The 22,673-nt window shown below is 41.4% G+C and overlaps 1 protein-coding gene across 3 annotated transcripts in view; it reads left to right on the top strand.

Annotated features, from left to right (window-relative positions):
• Nucleotides 1-22,673, top strand: part of GAD1 (glutamate decarboxylase 1) — a 55,758-nt gene that overhangs the window by 19,047 nt on the left and 14,038 nt on the right. For all 3 annotated transcript variants that reach the window (XM_087919954.1, XM_026696733.2, XM_087919953.1), the window contains 4 exons: nucleotides 70-228; nucleotides 7,802-8,044; nucleotides 14,357-14,447; nucleotides 22,414-22,526. In XM_087919954.1, the coding sequence (XP_087776080.1) occupies nucleotides 70-228; nucleotides 7,802-8,044; nucleotides 14,357-14,447; nucleotides 22,414-22,526 (606 nt within the window). The remainder of the gene's footprint in view (nucleotides 1-69; nucleotides 229-7,801; nucleotides 8,045-14,356; nucleotides 14,448-22,413; nucleotides 22,527-22,673) is intronic.

Raw genomic sequence — 22,673 nt, 5'->3', positions numbered from 1 at the left:
TCGGATCGACCATGGAGAGCGCGATGGAGGCGCCTCAGCTGACCTGTCCCGCTTCTCCTAACCCCTCAGGTTTCCTGCAAAGGAACAACAGCCTGGAAGACAAGAGCCGGCTGGTGAGCGCGCTCAAGGAACGGCAGAGCAGCCGGAACCTGCTGGCTTGCGAGAACAGCGAGAAGGAAGGCCGCTTCCAGAAGACCGAGACCGACTTCTCCAACCTCTACGCCCGGGGTAAACTTAAAGTCCCGATTCTCTTGCCCTCGCCCTCGCCCTCGCCTGCCGCCCCATCCCGAGGTTCCCTTCCAGGGCTCTTCAAAACTCCACAGCTTGAAGACTGGTGGACATCAACTCCCAGAATTCCTCCTCCAGTCGTGGTAGCCCAGGAATTCTGGGAGCTGAAGTCCACAAGTCTTAAACTTGCCAAGTTTGAAGTGCCTTCGTATCCCTTCCTTGGCTCTCAAAAGCCCCAACCTGCCAAGGTGCTTCCCTTCCTAGGAAAGGGGTGGTGGCGGGAGAGGGAGAGAGGAGGATTATGCCAAGCAGCTGGAAGCTGTTTTCCTGTCCTGGGACATCCCTCTCCTACTGCTGGCATCTGAGGTCATTTCAGGGTGTTGCCAGCTACCAAGCGAGCCAAATGCTTCTCCTGTTTTGCAAGTTGGTGCAACTTGGGTCATCGGTAGTGGGACAGTCCGAGGAGGGTGTCCTGCAGCTCAGAAGCAGGAAAGGGAAGTTATTTGGGGCAAGCAATGGGAAGCAGAGAGCCTAACGCCATCAATTGGCTTTAAATTGGAGAGGGTTACTCAAAGACTTCTCAAGGATTGGTCGACTGCAGCTGAAATGAAACTTCCATTTATAGAAGCAGTCCTAGACTTACTCCCACAACTGAGCCCCAAATGTTATGTTGCTAAGTGAGACATGTGTTAAGTGGGTTTTGCCCCATTTTCTGGGCTCCGTTGTTAAGTGAATCACTGCCGTTCTTAAATTAGTAACGCAGTTGTTAAGTGAATCTGGCTTCCCCATGGACTTTGCTTGTCAAGAAGGTCACAAAAGGTGGACCGCATGACACACACACACACCGCAGGATACTGCAACTGTCATAAATGCGAATTGGTTGTCAGGCATCCGAATGTAAATCACGTGACCGTGGGGAATGCTGCAATGGTCATAAGTGTGAGGGAACAAAACGGTCATCAGTCGCTTTTTTTCAGTGCCGTTGTAACATTTAGTTTAGTTTGCTTTGCTTTGCTTTATTGTCATTGCACCTCGTACAACGAAATCAAACACCATCTTCAGTGCACATCATGACCATGACAATAAACACAAACACGCATCATTCACACTCCACACATTGAACCGGAAACCCCTGACACCACACCAACACCAGCAGAATTCAAAAGAGCTACTGCCCTGGGATAGAAGCTCTTTTTCAACCTATTTGTCCTTGTTTTTATTATCCTGTACCGTCTGCTGGATGGTAATAGTTCAAAAAAAAGAGTTCCCAGGATGAGATGGATCTTTGAGGATGTTTTGAACTTTCTTAAGGCAGCGGGCACTATAAAGCTCTTCCAAAGAGAGGAGAGGGCAACCCATGATCTTCTGAGCAATGACATTAACCCAATGACGTTTGAACAATCACTCAGTGAACTGTTGTAAGTTGAGGACTACCTATATAGTTTTCAATGCCAAGTGCAAAAGGAAAGTCTCTGCCAACTTGTCCCATAAGGTTCTGAGCCTCTTTCTGCAGGTCGAGAACCAAAGGATGCCAGACCAACCTTGATGCCTGAAAACAAATTGCACAGCTTTCCATCCTTTTATGGGCAAAAAACCACATAGAAACGATCACCAGCCTCTGGTGTAAGTTCAAGACAAAACAAAATTCCCCAAATTCCTTTCGCAAGCCCAACCCTGCCCAGGTGGAACCTGGGACCGCACCCATTCTGTGGTCCCTGTTTTCTCAGTGGCTCTCTTCTTCTTTATGCACTTCTAGCCTATCCGCTGTTGTGGGTGAGGGGTGGGTGGGGGGAATCTTCTGTTTTATGGGTTTTCTCTCTTTTTAAAATAAAATTAAATAAATCCTAAGTTTAGTGAGCAAACTCTTTCTCGCCACGTTTACTTTTAGGCTCAGTCCCTTAACCTGGAAGAGATAAGCTAGGCTTTTGGGATGGGCGCCTTCCTTCCCTCTCCCTGCTTCTCAGTTTACATGCAGCTGCTAAGAGCCAACAAGCAACAAGTTATTTATCACACCCCCCGCCACCCCGCTTGATTTATGAGCTTCCCTGGTCAGGATGTCTTGTGCTGGACTGGGGAGTTGATCCTGGGTTTTGAGCCAGCCATTCGGCTGGCAGGCTTCCTCCTCCTGCCTGCACTGAAGTGCTCAATACCCCACTTGTATTACCATCAGCCCAAGAGCTTCTGCTAACCCGAACCTCACTTTTCATTGGCTTTAATTAGCACAGGTATTTTGGATCGCAGCGCCCGCCTGCGTTGTCTATCATTTCCCATCTTGCCTGGAGCTGAAGGGAATTGGGGTCCGAAATAGCTGGAAATCACCCAGTTGCTTGACTCCCCAGTCAGTCAGTCAGTCTGGGATATTTTGATGATCCAGTCCTCTCCTATTCAAAACCAATGGGTGAGGGTCTTTTTAATTGGGTTGTGGGGTGGGTTTTTTTTTTTGCACAGCCTCTTCATTAGAGGTCTATTTTGTTAAATCTGGTATCACTTCCACTCTTTCGGAGACTAGCTAGTATTTTATTGAGACTAATCCCTGAAGACGGTTCCCCATTTTCTTTTAATTATAGAAGGGACATTCCCCAGGCAATCTCTTTTCTTTGTCAAAATCTTGCATTCTTTCTTTGCCTCCAACCCCAGAGCAGTTGAAAGTTTATCCTTAGCAGTTATTTTATTAAAGGGGCTCTTCTTTTCCTTCAAGCAACCAGTAAGCTGAAGTTATACTATGATGAGCATAGGTGTCGGTGAAGAAGGGAGGAGGGCAAACGATGAAATAGGGGTCGCCAACTCCTCTTCTTAGGAGTGCCATGTTGTAACACACACCTTAGAAAGGCCGGAGCTGGCCTGCGATGTCACGATGCACACTCCGTTGTGCACACTCCATCGTTTTTGGCATCATTTGTGGGTAGCTGTGGATGCCTACACAAATGGGTTCACCCTGAGACATTTCACTGACCACTTGTCCATGGTGAAGTCGGATGATTCCCATGGCAGGAAGTCCAGAGCCTATCTAGTATCTACCTCTCTGGTCCCTGCACAGCATCCCCTAGGCTAGGGGTTCCCAACCTGGGATGCTCGCACCCCCTGGGGGTGCAAGACGATATTCCAGGGGGTGCAAGAAAAGTCCAGGTAAATAATAGGATATTAGCTATATGTTGGCATTTTTATTTATTATTTATTTCGGGGGTACAAGGTTCGAGTGAAATTTCTTTAGGGGTGCAGGGCGAAAAAAAGATTGGGAACCACTCCCTAGGCCTATTCAGCTTTGGGCAACAGGAGAACCATTCTTTCAAACCAGGCTCTACATGTCATTGTCATTGCCAAGTTTGTCTATTCCTAGCTCTGTGTGTATGGGTGGTAGGAGGGAGAGGGGGAGGGAAACCGAGAGAGGGAGGGGAAGAGGAGGGAGGAAAGGGAGGGAGGGAGAGAGGGAGAGGAAGGGAGAGAGAGAGGGAGGGAGAGAGGGACAGGGAGAGAGGAAGGGGGAGGAGAGAGGAAGGGAAGGAGGGAGAGAGAGGGAGGGAGGGAGAAAGGGAGAGGGAGGGAAAGAGAGAAAGGGAGGGAGGAAGAGAGGGACGGGCGGGGGGGAGAGAGCGCTCTGGTATTTTATGGTAGAGCTCTCCCATATTGCACCCGCCAGGTGCAATATGATAAAACAACTCTTGCACACATGTTGGCTGTTGTGGGGATGGAACTGCTTTTGAACATAAGGTTACTGTATTCCATGAAAGGAATAAACCCACGTTCAAAAGTACCTTAAATAAAAATTGAGAAGTTGCATTCTGAAAGAGAGCGGCAGGCGGTGGTGGTGGTGGGAAAGATGACTCACACAATGCCTCTCTCAGATCTGTCGGCTATTATTCAGGCTGGTCCTCTCTTGGACTCATCTAGGATCCTCAAGCAGAGGATCAGCTCATAGGCCTGGCTGGCGAAGAACCTCTTCCCTTCCTTTGCCTCCTGTCTTCTTCAACCTTGGCAACAGATCTGCAGACTTGTGGAGAACTGGCGTCCGACAGATGCTGTAGTTAAATGCTAGCTGTACCTCAGGACCAGTAATGGCACTCAGGGGATTGGCAGATGGTTCTCTCATCAGCTGCCGAGGTGGGGAAAGGCAGCCTTCCCTGCAAGGGAAATGAGGACACCAGGCCTCTGGCTTCTTCAACCTAGAATGGAGGCCAGGAACAGCTTGTCCGCTACAGGGACATGGTGGAGAACATGTCCACTGAGTCATGGGGAAGAGCCGTAAATCAAATCTCTTTTGGTTTTAGCCAGTTAGGTTTTCGGATTGCTTATTATACAATGCCTTCTCACCTTGTTGAGTGATAATCCCAGAGGTGGTATTCAGCAGGTTCTGACCATTTCTGGAGAACCGGTAGCGGACATTTTGAGTAGTTCGGAGAACCGGCAAATCCCACCTCTGTCTGGCCCCGCCCCCATCTATTCTCTGCCTCCCATTGGATCCCAGCTGATTGGCTGGGTCTTCTTTTGTTGCCCTGCACAGGAGAATGGAGCTGGAAAGCAGGTTAGTGGGGGTGGGGAGGGAATGGGATTTTACAGTATCCTTCCCCTGCCACGCCCACCAAGTCATGTCATGCCCGCCAAGCCACACCCACAGAACCCATGGTAAAAAAAAATTGAATCCCACCACTGGATAACCCCCATTATCTCCGGTTAGTGAAGTGTTGCCTGAGAATAATTTAAATTGACCTCAATGGGGAAGGCTGTGCCATATCTTTTTCCTTAGAGGCAGCCAAGCTGAAATAGGTTGGAACGTGCTTCAGATGCGGATGGGAAAGGAAAAGGATTATCTGCTTCTCACTTGGCCCTTGCTAGGCGATATAATATACCTAACAGGGATCAAATGTTGATATATAACACACAGGGAACACATAAGCAAACAGCCAGGCAAACAGCCAGGCCAACTTCAACTGAAGTCTTGTGGAAGATGCCACCTAAGCTGGTGACAAAATGTTCGGAAACTAAACAACAAGCTCAGAGAACAAGCCAGCATGAACATCTACCACCCGTGCTGCAGATATTTTCTATCGTTTCTAGAAATGAAGTTTCTCACCCAAAGCTCGGCTTCTTTGTGTGAGGCCAAGTGAGATGGAGATTCTCCTCAGATTCTGGATGCCCGTATATATGCTAGTAGAATGGCTCCAAGAACCCAGGAGTAAATCGGACTGACGTGCTGCTATTAGTTCATTCTTCTCTTTTCCAAGCTGAGATTTCAACCTTGATGAGGGTAGGAGATGATGGAAATTGGCAGCTCAATGCATCTTGAGGGGCAGTGGGTTGAGGAAATTGCTTTAATTCATCCAGGGGTGGATCCTGATGACCGGCCACAAAGGACTTGCACTAGGGAGAGTTCTAGAATTGTATTGCTGAGCCTGCATTAGTACAAGACTCCACCTGGGTGGGGTCTACTGGATGGACTATAGCCATCATTATGGATTCTGCAGAGGACAAATCACACCATACCTCAAGTTAATAAACTTCATTGACAATATGTATGAAATGGAAGGAGAAGAAATGCAAGTGATTTGTTTTGGAAAATGAGTTAGTTGGGACATGATATGTGGACAAAAGTATACACCTGTCAAATAAATAGCCAAGCTAGGAAAAATCTGATCTGGTACCTTTAAAAGCAAACAGATTCATTGCAACCTAAGCTTCACGGGCCATTTTGCATCAAATGTTCCTACATTCCTACGGATAAAAACCATTTGATGGTAGAACCAATTGCCTTGCAAGGTCAAGGGCTGTTCGGCATTGGATGTGTTCAGGCAGAAGCCAGATAGCATCTGTCCAGGAAGTCTTGATTTGGATGCCTGCAGAGTGCAGAGAGAGGCTCGGCGACAGAAATTGCTCTTCCTGTTCCGGGATTCTAGGCTGTCATTAGTTGAGTATAATGAAGAAAATAGTGAACCATGGAACCTTATTTCAAGGGGAAATAGCCTCCTTGGTATTTTCCTACTGTAGGTTTTTGTTGCTGTCATCTCTTGCCAAATTAGTCAAAAGCTACAATTTTTTGCCAACAATTCAGTAAGCAACTCAGTGATTTCATGGAAGAAGGATAATTTGAGCCTTGCCATTTGTTGTTATTTTTATTCCATTTGCTTGTCTTCTTGGCTAGCTCTGTGTCAAGACTGAACCCTTTGCTTCTTTTAAACCTTATCACTATTCAACTTGCCAATGAATGGGAGGGGGAGGGGGGAATGGCATGCTGAGATTTTGTGCACAGATCATGAGAGCTTGGAAACTATCAAGGTCACCACTGCAGATGCTTGAAAAGGATGTCTCATAATTAGACAGCGTGGTCACCTAGGGGTGGAGAGAAAGGGAAGCCATTGTTTAACTAGCAAGCATTTGTGTGGGACAACCAGAGCTGGTTTTGATTCTTCAGTACCAAAATGGTGTCTCCAATAAAGTTTTACTTTTGGTCCTGAGAGTGTTTAGTTATTTTGGGTTCACTAGTCAGACAGTTGACACTATGATATTCTCAGGAGTCTTCTCCAATGCCAAAGTCTAAAAGTATCAATACTGTTTCTATCTTGCTTCTTGAGAGACCAACTTTCACTTCCAAACAGAGAAAACAGGCTTTTAAATAGAGATGTGCAGTGAGGGGCTCATCAGATATTCCTAAATTCCAGTATCCAGCATTTCATGCCAGGATAGCCAATGATAAAGACTGTAATCCAACAACTTCTAAAGGGCCACACATTTCCCCTGGTGTGACTTAAGCAGCATGAAATTTAACTAATCCATATTTAGTGTTCAGAATAGGAATATTGGGTAATGAAAATTACAGTAATTCTGCTAGATTAATTTATGGGTGTATAGGAGAGCCACTGCTGAGCATTGATTAAATGATGGATTGAAGCTATTCAGCTTCCAATTCTTATGTGATCAAAAAAACTCACCGCATGATTATAGACCATGCTGACAGTTTCAGCCTAAATTGTTTTCCAAGCATGTTTTGGCAGTAACTGGATGGCTTATTATTTAGAAGTATTGTTGGATGGCTTATTGTTTAGAAGAGTTCTTTTGTTATTATTTTGTTATCATTTGGGGTGGGGGGTGGGGAAACAGAACAAAAAAACTTACTTAAGAAATGAATCTATACCTGAGACCAGGAATGGAATTCAATAAGAGTCAGGCATGGCTTGGTCTACCAAACTTATTATCTTACGGTGTACCAAATTCAACAGAAGTAGTTAAAGCATTTTTAGACTTTTCAAAAGTAATAAATACCGCACATGCATATAATTAACAACAAGCCTCATAACATTTGTCATAGGTTTTGAAAGACTCATCTCTTTGCCTAAGGTGATGGCCATGAGAAATAAAAAATATTCCATATTGGGGCTTTCAGGAAAAGAAAAGATTAAAGATTAAAATCTAGGGAAGATTATGCCGATTTTATGTCATCTATGCATCATCTACCCATCATCTTCTTGAATTAAAATTTTACTTTGAAGGGTATTTTATCACTGGAGTATAAAGTGTACAGGAGAAGCTGAAAAACTCTTTTCCATCTGTAATTGGTTTAGTTATTTATTGTTCCTTTGTTCAGATTTACTGCCAGCCAAGAACGGTGAGGAGCAAACAGTTCAGTTCCTTCTGGAAGTGGTGGATATCCTCCTGACCTATGTGAAGAAGACCTTTGACAGGTCCACCAAGGTACTGGATTTCCATCACCCTCATCAGCTCCTGGAAGGCATGGAAGGCTTCAACCTTGAACTCTCCGACAATCCAGAATCACTCGAACAGATTCTAGTGGACTGCAGAGACAGTCTGAAATATGGAGTGAGGACAGGTGAGAGAACGTGTTGGGCTGTTCATGAAGTAAAGAGTTTAGAGCAGCGTTTCTCAGCCTTGAAATCTTGAAGGTGATGTATGGACTTCAACTCCCAGAATCCCCCAGCCAGCATGAATTCTGGGATTTGAGGTTGAGAAAAACCTGGATTAAATTGTTGAAGGGTTTTGTTATGTGTATGTGAAAGTAGCTGATGCAGAAGCGTTATTACAGTCCAGAAGGCAGAGACTACCTCAGAAACTTACACACACTTAATTTATTTCATGATTTTAAAGAAGTGTAAGTACAGTATAACCTTGTGCTGAAAAATTTGGTATGAGGGGATACAGCATGGCATTCAAACAAGGGTTCTGAATGGAGCCTCACCTGCAGCTACACTACTCAATGGCAAAAGAGATTTCCTAGTGCCAATGTTGGCATATTTTGCCACCATATTATTTTTATTACATTAGATTCAGAATAGTTAATTACTAACTTTTTCTGTTGTTCTCTTAAATCTGTCAAGCTTGACCACTCAACCGGATAGTATAGAAGGGAGAAGAATGATCAGGAATGTATTTGCTCTGATCTTGGCTCAAGGAATTGTCTTTCTATCCTTCCAATGTCCAAAAATAACAACCAAAAGATTACCTTGAATAAATTTATCTATGTATTTGGTAGCAAAGGTCAATACCATTGGTGTTTTTGTGAAATATAAAAATATATCATCTCAGTTTTATTGTTTTGGCCCCACAGTTAATCTTTCAATAAATTTTCCAGACATAGTTCACACAATAACCAATGCAATACAACCTTTATTTAAACAGAGGTTATTGAATTAATTATAATTGATTAAGTTTATCTACAGACTAAGCCAGATCCAAAGAAATCACAATAATAGCTTAGATTTAGCATAATGGTGGGAAAATCGTTGCTAAATTAAATCAAGTTTTCTCATCTTTGGTAGTGATCTAATTGGTTATTTATACAACATGCTATTAAGTACAGTATAACATTTCCACTATTATTTTATGAAGATGAATTGTTCTTGCTTGTCTACCAGTAACTGATTTTGATAGTAGGCAGAATGGGTGGAATTAATATATAGAGTAAAGGTGGAAAGGATGTTGCACAAAGAATAGGAGACAACTCTCTACACTCAAATTTGACTCATCGAAATTGGCTATTAGAAAGAACCCATCTGGAAATATTGTAAAGATATACCTTTTATAGTTTTAAAATATATAGTGCACCAAATCAATTTGGCCAACTGTAAGACAAAACGTGTTTATAAGAACTTGGCCATAAGTAAGAACTTATAGCATAAATAAGGCTCCATTTAATTTTAAATCATATGGCTTTGAGACTAGATTTGGACCTCTTATTTAAGACCTATATGAAGAAGTATCTGTAGGAAATTTATTTTAAATTCAATTTCCTTCTTCTTACTGAAAGAATTGACTGATCTCTCTAGGCAGTCACCCTGCCCTGCATGTATTCTGTGTGCACACATATGCCAAAATTCCTTGCTTGTTGCTATCATTAAGGAGATTGCTGGCTGATTCATTTGTCACTCATATTTTGCATTTTACAATACTGGCTATAGCCAACTTATAATGGCACACCTGAAAAATCCTAATTGCTTTTACCTGGTGAAATGCAAGCTGCCTATGTCCCAAGGGAACAATACCATTAGGTAAACGAGGGCATAAATGAATTTGTACTTTTTTGTCTTTATGTTCCATAGACATTTCATACAAAAAAAGGGGTGGGGAGGAAAGAAGGGGGATTCAGTCATTAATACCTCTAACCTTACCAATAACTCAACCTACCGCAGGGAAATCTCTGCTTCCAGTCATTTTTGAATGACTTCTTTAATAAATTAGAGTATTTGCAGAACAATCTGTTTCCAAGGTGAAAGGATTGCTTGGAATGCTTTTATTCCGCATTGCAAAGAGAACAAAATTCAACTACTAACAAGCTCTGGAGAGGAACTTATTTTCACAAAGAAAAGCAGTAAGAGAGTTGGCACCTCCTCTTTTTTCCCCTGTATGAAAGAATTGGACTGGTGAGCCAGGGTTACTGAATATTATTTCAGCAAAATGTTAATCCAGAGGGGGAGCTAGAAGTTCTTGGTAGATTTTTCTTCACCCAGCTTCAATTATCAGTAAACAGGGGGAGGAGAGGCAACAAAATCTGCCCCACTGGCGGTGCCTATTTAAGCCACTGTTCCTTCTCCGTGTTAAACTCACCCTTTGCGGACGTGAAACGCATTCGCTCCACTTAGGAGTGGGCTGCTGGGGGTTTGCGGGGGTTCGGGAGAGCCCCTAGCTAAGATTCTGTGCAGTTTGGAGAACCCCCCAATCCCACTCCTGGCTGGCCCCGCCCACCCCTCCCATCCCCTCCCAGGAGTCCCCACACAGCCAGTTTTGGATACAGGTAAGTGCAGGGCATGCATGGAGACTCAGGGAAGGCAAACAACGGGCCTCCTGGAAGTTTGGGAAGGCCGGAAATAGGCCCATTTCCGGCTTCCAGAGAGCCTCCGGAGCCCAGGGAGGCCTTTTTCACCCTCCCGGAGGCTCAAGGAAAGCCTCCAGAGCCCAAGGAAGGCAAAAATGTCGTCCCCCCCGCCACCATGGTGCAGGAGTCTGACTAGGCCACGCCCCCCATGGCCACACCCACCCAGCAACCTGGCAGAGAACCCTTTGCTAAAATTTTCGAGGCCCAACCCTGCTCCCTTCCTCTGGATAGTTATGCAGGAAAGATCCTAATGAAGGTTCTTCCCTATTCAGCAGTCATCCCTCAGGTTACCAAGTGCTGAAGGCAAACCACAGGGAGAGATTATCACCACTGTGCCCTCCTCCTAAGCTTTCCAGAAGTATCTTTGGCCATTCAAGAAAAGAATGGGCGAAATGGACCTTTAGTCTGATCCAGCAAGAAGGAGAGGCAGGTGGGGGAGGAAAAGAATCTGCCACATAGGTGTGGGATGCTTCATTAAAAGAGCTGCCTTGGGACAAAGGGCTGGAAATATACAATCCAGATCTCCTAGCCCTACAATTACGGAAATCGCAACAACTAAGCTTCTTTTCAGGGACTTTGTGCAAAAGAAATTTTTTTTTGGGGGAGGGGGAAGTAAATCAAGCATGTATTTTTACATTATTTTTACATCCTTAGGAAAGCTATGGTTCCCCCCCGCCCCCCCCCCAAAAAATGCAGCTTGCCATGCGTGAGCCTTCTTTATATGCATGGAGTTATCTATGGCAATAATTCCTTTTATAAGTTGGGAGATTCCTGATTGCATAATGGGGAAACTCCTTTCTGTCAGCAGAGGGTTTTCCTTTGTGCAAGAAAAAAAGGGTTCTCGTATTTGATTGGTTTACTCTCGAATTTTCATTGGACCAACCATCCTGCTTTTACATCTCAGAGAATGTTAAGTCGGCCGTCTAATCTAATGAGATCAGGGAAGTTCTGTGGTGGTTTGATGAAAGTAGGAGGCTGCCCTGATTTTCAAGGAAACTGTCCAGCACTGTAAAGTATAAAGATTGAGGGGCTCACTTGGGGACTAGGAAAAAGCAATGGAAGTTTTTCTTGCAATGGATCTAGTATTTTAAAGGGATCCTGATTTTGATATCACTTAAGATAGCTTCTTCGTTAGGAAGATTCTTAAATATGTACGGCTTCCTTCCTTCCTTACATGCTATATAATAGCATTAACCCTGATTCCAGTTTGGACTCTACTGCTAACCAGTGGTGGGATTCAATTTTCTTTACAACTGGTTCTGTGGGCGTGGCTTGGTGGGCACGGCAGGGGAAGAATACTGTAAGATCTCCAGTCAGAGCCAATATTTGCCGGTTCTCCGAACTACTCAAAATTTCCACTACCGGTTCTCCAGAACTGGTCAGAACCTGCTCTGGTGCTAACCATGTAGTTATTACTGCTGAGATTGTGGTAGGAATGGAACATTCCAACTGATGTAGATAGAATTCTCAACTGTGCAGGTCTTTGGCTTTGGAGTGTGGTCTACGGATAGACCTTCTGGTGAGATGTTTCAGTGCAAATCCACAACCATGACAAGTTTGCAATGTACTATTTTACTTTTAAAGTTTAATATACTATTTTACTTCAGAAGTTTGCCTTTAAAAACCCTGTTCATATGAACCCTGGTGCAGAAAGCAAACACCCTTCTTGCACCTGCCTATAGCTTTGAAACATTGTCAGAAAAAAATCAGTATCTGTAAGGCACAAAAAAATGCAAAATATAACCTTTGGATTAGAGATCACTTTTCATCAGTCTCCAAAGTTGGTCATATGTATTGTTGCAGCAACACCTGATAGTCAGAATTTGGCATGATAAATGTAAATATGAGATGTCATAAGAGAGAAGTGTTTATTTATTCTTCTAAAGCATGTCCTGATTCTCTACAACTAAGCTACTCACCAAACATTTCATACTAAGGATAGTAGCTTAAAAGGGCATATAGTGTAGGATGCTACTAAAGCTATATCAGTATATGCCACTCCTAGCACCGTTACTGCCTTGGAATGTAGAAATTAACAGATGAATAAATAAACAGTGGCAAAATATGCTTGCTTTTTGCCTACAAATTATTTGAGTTAATTAGTTTGCCTACAAAGATCATGTACAAAGAATCAGCTTTACTTAATCTGGTGTTTTTCAGAGGTGTTGGACTAACTTCCATAATCCTCAACCAGCATGATATTTTGACTAGTTTGAGCTGAGGTCTAGAATCTGGCCAATACCAGATTGGAAAAGATTGTTCAGTCTATAAAACAACAGAAAGCGTGAAAGTGAAAGATATAGGTAAATGGCTCCACAGCTTTCAGGAGAAAAGGATCTACTGTCTTTCTCCAAAGCTAGTTCCTGCTGCAAGTTATATCTGTTTTGTAATGTTGACCGTATGATTCTTTCATTTAAAATAATGAGATATTATTCCATATTAATTGTTAAAACCCATAAATGCTTTAAAATAAATTTTATGCTTATTTCACATTTACAAAGCAATCTATAATTTATTTTAGAATGAAGTCTCACTACATTCCAAAGTGCTCACTGCTAGTAGATATGCATATAGGGATGAAGTCTTCAATAATGTTAACATGTTTTAATGTAATTGTCCTGGCACATATACCAACAACAGATATTTCTTCATACATCTGAGTTTGACTTCCTTCTCCACGTTAGTTTCAAGGGAAGATAATTGTGACTAAGTTTGAATGGATTGAGTTTTGTTTTCAAAGTAGGATGTTGAAAGATAGGAAGGGAGGGAAGGAGGGAGGGAGGGAGGGAGGGAAGGAAGGAAGGAAGGAAGGAAGGAAGGAAGGAAGGAAGGAAGGAAGGAAGGAAGGAAGGAAGGAAGGAAGGAAATGTTCTTTTCTATTCCCTGCTAAGGGCAGTCCTGGCATCTACAAATGACAGAGAGGAAGATTAGCGTTAGCAGCAGGCAAGGGAAATATAGGTTGGGTTATGTCTTTAATGGGCAAATCACTATCAAAGCAATCACTGGAACACCCAAAGGTGCTTTTTCTTTTCCAAGAGGCAACTGGACTTGCTGGTAAATCCCTGAAACAATACAGGAATGTAAATTAGGACCAGAATTTCCATTGCTAAGCAAGGCGGTTATTAAATGAGTCGCATCCAATTTTACAACTTTTGCCACGATTAAGTGGATCACTGCAATTGTTCAGTGAACCACTCATTGTTAAGTGAATCCAGCTTCCTCCATTGACTTTGATTGTTGAAGCCAGCTGAGAAGGTCACAAATGACAATCCCACAGCCCTGGGATTCTGCAATTGTAGTAAATTCAGGCCATTTGCCAAGCACCTGTGTTTTCATCACATGACCATGGGGAACCTACAATGGTTGTTAAGCGCAAGGATTAATTGTAAGTCACTTTTTTCAGGGCTGTTGTAATTTTGAACTGAGGCTAAATGAACGGTTGTAAGTCAAGAACTACTGTATTTTTTCCTATTCATAAAGTTAAGGAAGGCCTTCTGAAATCACAATTCCTCTACAACAGACAAGTCAAAGATGCGGCCCATAGTCCTCATATAGTCCCAGAATTGTCCCATGGGACCATCCTGGAGATGGCAAGGGACCTGGCCCATTCCGGCCATGCCCACCCCGAAAAACAAAATCCTGATAAGGCCCACAAAGGGATTGAGTCTGACACCCTTGCTCAACAACATTGCCGACAAATGTATAGCATTGCTTCCCTTCTATCCTTTCTCTATTTTCTCTATAATGAATATAAACATATGGATGAACCGATAGCTATGATATTTAAGCAGCTGTCTTTTTTTTTTCCCCTAGGTCATCCTCGATTTTTCAACCAGCTTTCTACAGGGCTCGATATCATTGGCTTGGCTGGGGAATGGCTGACCTCTACAGCTAATACAAACATGTAAGCCCAGCCTTGCTTTTTCTTTGATACCCAGAAATCAGATTCACAGCTGAGGGGATTGTGGGCAAAGTTGAGTTGTATACCTGCACTTCAGGAAAGCCCCAGTCAAAGAGACTATCGCTGAGCCTTGTTGCTCCTAAAGGCAGCCTTCTAAACTTTTTAAACATGCAGGAAACCTTCAGACTTATGTCTATGTGAATTTTACAAAAGATAAAAATAAGAGGACAGGGAAACTGGTGGTTCTCATAGCTCTCTTCCTTTGCTTTCACCTGTGACCTTTCACTCTTCTCTGAGTGACAGAAAGATAATGAAGTAGGCTTAGATAAATTAATTACAGGTTATCCCAAAGGTGCTTTGTAAATTGGACTGGACTTTCTGATTTTTCTTTGATCTTTTTTTCTTTAAAGAAAAACCAGGAAGTCCAATTGCCTTTTGAAAAAGCATCTACAGGACAACCATGACCTGGATGACTAAGAATCTCTATAGACATTTAGCAGTGAATAGAATAGAACAGAACAGAACAGAACAGAACAGAACAGAACAGAACAGAATAGAATAGAATAGAATAGAATAGAACAGAACAGAATAGAATAGAATAGAATAGAATACTTTATTGGCCAAGTGTGATTGTACACACAAGGAATTTGTCTTGGTGCAAATGCTCTCAGTGTACATAAAAGAAAACATACATTCGTCAAGGCACTGAATAATAGGGTACAATAAGCAATCAAATCATACTAGGAAACAGTCAATATAAATTGTAAGGATACAAGCAACAAAGTTACAGTCACAAGTGGGGGGGGATGAGTGATAAGGAGTGATGAGAAGATTAACAGTAATAGTAGTGCAGACTTTGTAAATAGTTGAACAGTGTTGGGGAATTATTTTTACAGGTTAATGTAAAATTAATGTTACAGGTTAATGTATGTTTGTAGCTAGGAAATATTGGAAACATTAAGGCAGCTCCGGGGTTATGCTGTCCTCTGGTGTTTAGGGGAAGGTTTATGGATCTGCATGTGAGAGGAAAGGAGAAACAGCCAAAAAGCAGAGGTCAGCATTTTTTTTCTAGAAAGGATTGGATCCTGCTCCTTCTCAGTCTCATTAGGCAGAGCTGACGGATCTGCTGCCAAGGAGCACAGCAGCCACTGACCTTGAAATCAGGTTAATTAAAACCAGGGCCAAGCTTTCAAGATTTGGTTTGAAGTGCCTGCCTGTGGTCATAGAAGAAACTTGTCAGATGCAAAATGGAAAAACAACTCCCATGCTGGAAGCGTTAAAAGAGTATAAATAGGAACAGGAATCAAGCTGGTGGAAGGCACTTGTAGTTAGTATGACTTTTCTCACAAATGCTGTTTATTAATATGATAAATAAATATGAAATGCCCGGTTAATCATTGAAATTGGGTTTTTTTTTATATAAAAGCCTCTCTCCTGTTCTCTGTGAACGTGATGCAGAATAATGTGAGATGGGAACTCCGCACTGATCTCCAAGACCTTTAGAAAGAATGGTAGAGCTGCATTCGACCCATTCAAAAGTGAATTTAGAACCTTGTTCTATGTGTTTTATCTCCGTATGTCATTGCATGCTATGATGGCTACATTCATAAGTGGTTGAGAATGCCTCGAGACAGAAAAGCTGTGTGTTACTGTGTGGTATAAGATGGAGACATTTCACTTGCAAACTGAAAAGGAAATATCTAATTGTCCACTAAGGAGGTTCTATTGAGCCAATGATTGCTTGGTGAATTGCCATATATATTCTTCTGTTGAATTCTGCAAGATATTTGACCTGACAATGCTTCCTCATTTGCTTTAGTGTACAATAGCCTGTACATGATTTCTTGTGCCTTTCATTTTTCCATTTAATGCTACTATTCAAAGCAGCAAAGGGATCTATTTTTAATTAAACTGATTTATGCTCCATAGTATCCTAGACAAAATGATCAAAGTACCCAGTCCAGACCATTAAAATTTATATTCCATGAAATTCAGTGAGATGATGGAGTATTTTTTATCATTATTCTCCAGTGAAATGTATGTCTAATTATTTATTAGATTTATTACTTGTTTTTCATTCAGGAGCTCAAGGTGGTATACATAGCACTCCTAATTTTTCCCCACAACAACAATCCAATCCTGTATAGTATGGCACTCCGAGACAGATTAACAGGACGAAAGGAAGTATTCCCAGAAAGCTTCCATGGTTGAGAGTAAACTAGAACTTGAGTGCCTTTATCACAATCCAATAATTTAGACCATCATTAAAGATTTTTGTTTAAGGCTCCTCCACATGACCAAGTTAAAGATTATTTGCCCACCACTGCCCGACTAGAAAACTGAATTAACATGACATTTCTTGTTTTCATTGCCAATTCCTACTGGGCCAAAGCTATGTGTCAGCAAAAGGTACCATCCTTCTTCACTGCAAACAGACACGTGGAGGAAAGGAATTTTTCTTTTTCCTTCCAGTAAATTCCACCAGGAGAGAAGAAAACATCACCAGTCACTCTCTTTATGGAGGGATGCAGCCTGCTAACTTCCCATAAATATCTAAACTGGTGACTTTATAGCCTATCAAAAATTGCTCTGGGAGGTGTAAAAATGGTCCAGTTGCGCAGCTGACAGACATTTGGTGGGGTTTGCAGTGCTGCATCGTGGCCATTTCTGCTGCATCACCCAATCCACTTTCTGTCATTACTCCTGTGGTATAGTTCTAGACAGGGTTAGAGCTCTTTTGGAAGACTGCTAGTGCGCGCACGATCCCTCCGTGCACCACACATCTCTGCGCATGTGTGTGTGTGTCCCGTGCCCCCCCTCCCTGCACATGTATGCCAGATACCCATCAGTATCAGCTGTCGGGCAGCGGCGGTGCACACACATGTGCAGTGGGGCACTTCCAGGCAAGCTCCTACGTGTCGGGGGAAATGGCTCTGTGTGCCACTTCCGGCACGCATGGCATAGGTTCGCCATCACGGGCATAGTACATCTAAGCATCCAACAGTAGTATAGTGGGGTATGGCACAGAATAGGAAAGAAATTCCTCATGCACTATGCCATCTCTAACATGCACTGCTAGTTCCATGCTTATATGTGACCTTATAACACAATTACTAACATTGCATTGCAGTGCCTATTTTATAACAGGCAGTCCTCGACTTACGACCACAATGGAGCCCAGAATTTATGTTGCTAAGTGAGACATTTGTTAAGTGAGTTTTGTCCCATGTTAGGATTTTTTCTTGCCCCGGTTGTTAAGTGAATCTCTGCAGTTGTTAAATTAGCCACACAGTTGCTAAATGAATCTGGCTTCCCCATTGACTTTGCTTGTCAGAAGGTCACAAAAGGGGTCATGACCCCAGGACATTGCAACCGTCATAAACATGAACCAGTTGTCAGGCATCTGAATGTAAATCACGTGACCATGGGGATACCGCAATGGTCGTAAGTGTGAAAAATGGTCCTCTGTCACTTTTTTTCAGTGCTGTTGTAACTTTGAACGGTCACTAAGCCAACTGTGGTAAGTTGAGGACTACCTGTACTTGTAAATTCCTACTCCTACCTCAGGTTCCCCCAGGCATTAGTTCCTACCCACAATTATTTACCTACCTGAAGGTGGATACTGTGTATTGTAGCACTTAAGCAGACAACGTGTTTGTGCACTTTAGCAAAATGTAAACGTACATAATATTGGCAAGGTATTCTTTTAGATACAATAATTTGCCATTTTGTGCTTTTCTGTTAATTCTTCATTTATTCCTTGAATGCATTGTAGGCAAATCTCCATGATCTTTTGCACAGAGAAAAAGGCTTCTGGTCACAGAAGGGCGTTTCAAGAACCAGCCAATTATTAAATAAGTTACCATAGTCCTTTAGAAATACAACACGCTACAGGATAGCAGAAGCAGAGGCAGCTTTGGACTTCCAGACTGGGAGCTTTATTATAAAGCAGCGGCCCTAATCTGGACCAAAGAATGGTTTAATTTAAGTAACAAAAGGATATTAAGACTGGAGGGCCATGATTTACAAAAAGGGTGGCATGCCTTCTTATGGGGAAAAGAAACAAAAAAAAACTTACTTTCATAGGCATTTGATTAGAGATTCCTTGATACAAAATTGGAACAAAATTAGAAAGAGACACTACATGAAAATTCCGATACGGCTATCCACAATGGAAGCGATGATACATCCCAATAATCTAGATGTATGTAAAATGGCAAAATATAAAGATGTTTTAGACAAACAGGGAAAATTAAAATCGAATCAAAACTTAAACAACAAGGAATATCAATAGACTGATGGCCATATCTCCAATTACAGAATAGACACAAAAAGTATATAGAAGAATACGGGATTTATACAGAACTACAATATTTGGATAAAATCCTTACAGGCCTCGATGAGAAAAAATATTGCAAAAATTTATAAATATTTATTAGAAGTTGAGTTAGAAGAAGAAATTGTAAAAGGTTGCATAATAGCTTGGGCCAAAAATATAGGACACAACATAGATTTAGTAGAATGGGAAAAAATCTGGAATAGGAATTATAAATTAATGAGATCTTCAGCCTACATAGAAAAATATATAAAATGTTTTACAGATGGCACCTACCTCCAAACAGATTAGCAAAAATGTATCCCAACATGAATCCGGCATGTTGGAAGTGTAAAAAGAGACATGGTACTTTCTATCATATGTGGCGGTCCTGCCCAGAAGCGCAAAGATATTGGACCAAAATGAGGCAATGAATACAAGAAATTGTCAAAGAACAAGCAGAATTTGAACTGGAATTATTTATGCTAGGGGTATTTAAAAAGAAACATGATAAAAAGATTAAGTACATTGTATTACACATATTAATGGCAGCTAGATTATCTTATGCACAATGTTGGAAACATAAGAACATCCCCCGTGACAAATTGATAATTCAAAAAATATTGGAATGTGCCAAAAGGGACAAATTGACCCTAGAACTAAAGGACAAATAAGAGTCAGAACATTATAAAATTTGGGATATGTGGTATGATTGGCTGGAAATTAGACAAAGAGAATATAACGAAAGTTAAAAGAAGTAAATGACGGATAAATGTATATAATCGTATAATAATGTACATAAATGTATAAAGCACAAGAGATAGAGATGTATAATACGAATGTTACAGTACTGTTAGGGTTATTTTTTTTCTTTTAAAATGTAAAAGAATTAATAAAGTTTAATTAAAAGAAAGAAAGAAAGAAAGAAAGAAAGAAAGAAAGAAAGAAAGAAAGAAAGAAAGGAAGGAAGAAAGAAAGAAAGAAAGAAAGAAAGAAAGACGATACGCTGAGCATACATAATAGAGCGGCCATGTCTGTTCTTTGAAACGATGTTAGTTCCCTTGATAAGTTTAATTTGCTTTTTTGCTGGGAGCTTCATTTCTTTGTGAAAAGGCCATTCAGCGCTTGGTTCCCTTTGGAGAGCCTTTCTCCCTTTGTGGTCCTGTTTTTCATTCTTATTCCCTGTTGCCTGCAGTGACAGCAGCAACAGAACGCACATTAACAGACTGTTCTTGTGGCTACTGTTTTCTTCCCAGATAAACATTACATAATTCCAGCATATGGCGGGGGGGGGGAAATCAGGGCATGCTCAACATAAAGATGGAACAAGCCCCCACCCTCCCCACCATTCCTTCCATAGCCGGCAAGTTCAGAGGTCCCATATTTGTTTGTGTGGAGTATGCCACTCTTTCCACTGACAGCTTGGGGGGCTGCCATTGCTGCTTGCAGCATCTTCCCCCTAAGGCCAGCCCCATCCATTTCACTGTCAGCAAGGAATGAAAATTAAAATGGCAGCTGTTAGTGGCAACTGCGTTCTACCCACCTCTTTCCCTCCCTGGGAACATCTCTAAGCAATGCAATGGTTGAGATGGGCTTGAGAAACAACCCGGAGCAACAATCAAATGCATTTCCTTGTCACTGATAATGAAAGGAACTTTTGTGCCCCCCCACCCCGCCCCTCCAAGAAGGAGGAGGGTTCTTATATTGATCTCTTTTTGATGGCTGTTATTTCCCCTCCCTTCCACTTCTGCAGAATGGAAGCTGAACCAACCCAGTCACTGAACATGACCTCTTTTTTTTTTTTTTTTTTTGTACTAGCAAACATTTTGCTGAGCTTTCTGGGAAAGTTAAAATGGTTGCCGCTGCTTCCACAGTAACCATGGAGAATGGAAAAAGAAACAGAAAAAAAAAAAGAAAAACCATCCAACGGGTGGGCGGGAATGATCCCTAAGTAAATGAAAGGCCAAGACTAGAGAATAGAAAATGTGCCAGGTATTGTTGAATGAAATACAAAATATGCAGGATTTCCAGCTTTGATTTCCATGGCCTTATATTTGTCCCAACATTGTGTCACTTAAGATTGATGCTCAACACAGAATAAATCCTGTCCTTCCTTTGGAGGTTGCGGTATCAGGAGGGCCACCTTGCTGGAGTTTCAGCAGGATTTGTTCGGCATCCTTCAGTCTACCTTTTCATGTTATGTTGCGTATTTACAACTGCTGACTTTTTAAATCATAGACTGTGTCACAGCACTGTGTTCCTTTTATTGCTTTATTATTGCAATTGTTGCTCGCTTTGTGGTACGCCAAGGTAATTAATTGATTCATTATTGAACATTAAAGTAAATCCAATGTGTTAATACCATAGGAATGCACAATGTTCTATATTTCATAGGAGTCCTATCGAATCATTTGCCCAGAAAGTTGTGATTGGTCATAGATTCCCCTTTTGGTGTACATTCAAAATGAGTTATATCCATAGGTTCATGTGCATCATCTTTGGAAGTGTTGTTTATGTTCTGGCTGCAAGTATAAGCATTGGCTTAAATGGTCTCTTCCAGTGTTATGAGCCTTGAAGTTTGGCAGCTCCTCCCAAAGTTGCATACTATTTTAATTGTTGAGGCATAACCATTTACTGTCTTGCTGTAATAGCTGACAGGGCTCATTGCAATCTTTGTTACCCAATAGAATGGAAGAATTATATTACGGCAATTAGTTTCTCTTTGGTTTATTTCCAGTACAGTTTAAATGAGACGTAATAGTCTTCTGCTGCAACCTTAATGAAGGAAAACTTTCTACTCCATACCCAGAGTGCTTCTTTTTTAGCTTGTCCTTGATCCTCAAAGAGAACGAAATGGCTTTATGTGGGAATTTTGGTACATGGGGGAAATATACGATATACTGTATTAAACGATATGCTATGGGTATGTTTTGTACTAAATGGACAAAACAGTGAATTACCCTTTTGTTATCTGTAATTAGTAGTTAGAATATCGACCTTTTTAATTACTGCTGAGTGGTATTGATAGTGTGGCATTTATAATTAGCTCTCTTTGGAGAAGGCCAAATACATTCCCATAAAAATGACTTTTTTAAAGCTCAAGTTTAGTGTTTCTAATTTTCTTTCTCAGTAGCTTTCTGATGATGTTAGGATACTGTTTTCATAACTCTCTCTGTTAGATAATAATTATGTTTGAGAAATAGAAAACCAGCGTTTTGCCAAGTAAAAATATTTACAGGTGGTCCTCAATTTATGACCACAACTGAGTCCAAAATTGATGTTGCTAAGTGAGACATTTGTTAAGTGAACTTTGCCCCATTTTGCAACCTTTATTGCCACAGTTGTTAAGTGAATCACTGCAGTTGTTAATTTAGTAATACAGTTGTTAAGTGAATCTGGTTTCCTCATTGACTTTGCTTGTCTGAAGGTTGCAAAATGGGATCATATGACTCCTGGGACACTGCAGCTCTCTTAAATATGAGCCAGTTGCCAAGCATTTGAATTTTGATCACATGGCCGTGCTACAACAGTCATAAGTTTGAAAAATGGTCACAAATGACTTTTTTTACATGCCGTTGTAACTTTGAATGGTCACTAAGTGAACTGTTTTAAGTCAAAGACTACCTGTATTTATTTATGTTTTTTTATACACAGGTTTACATATGAAATTGCACCTGTTTTTGTACTCATGGAACAAATAACACTTCGAAAAATGAGAGAGATTATTGGATGGACCAATAAAGATGGCGATGGAATATTCTCACCTGGTAGGTTTCATTCCATTAAAAAAAAATATTGAATAAATGTTTAACAAAATAAGACCAAAGCAAATATTAGAAAAGAAAGAAAATGAAAAGGATAGGGAATAAGAAAGAAAATAGAAATAGAAATGATCATTAAAAAGGGTCTTCCAA

This window comes from Pseudonaja textilis, chromosome 1, assembly GCF_049901715.1.
Source record: "Pseudonaja textilis isolate UNSWEBS1 chromosome 1, rPseTex1.2, whole genome shotgun sequence".
In the NCBI taxonomy this organism is placed as follows: Eukaryota; Metazoa; Chordata; class Lepidosauria; order Squamata; family Elapidae; genus Pseudonaja; species Pseudonaja textilis.
The sequence above is the reverse complement of the archived record's forward strand: the minus strand, read 5'-3'. Positions and strand labels throughout refer to the sequence as shown.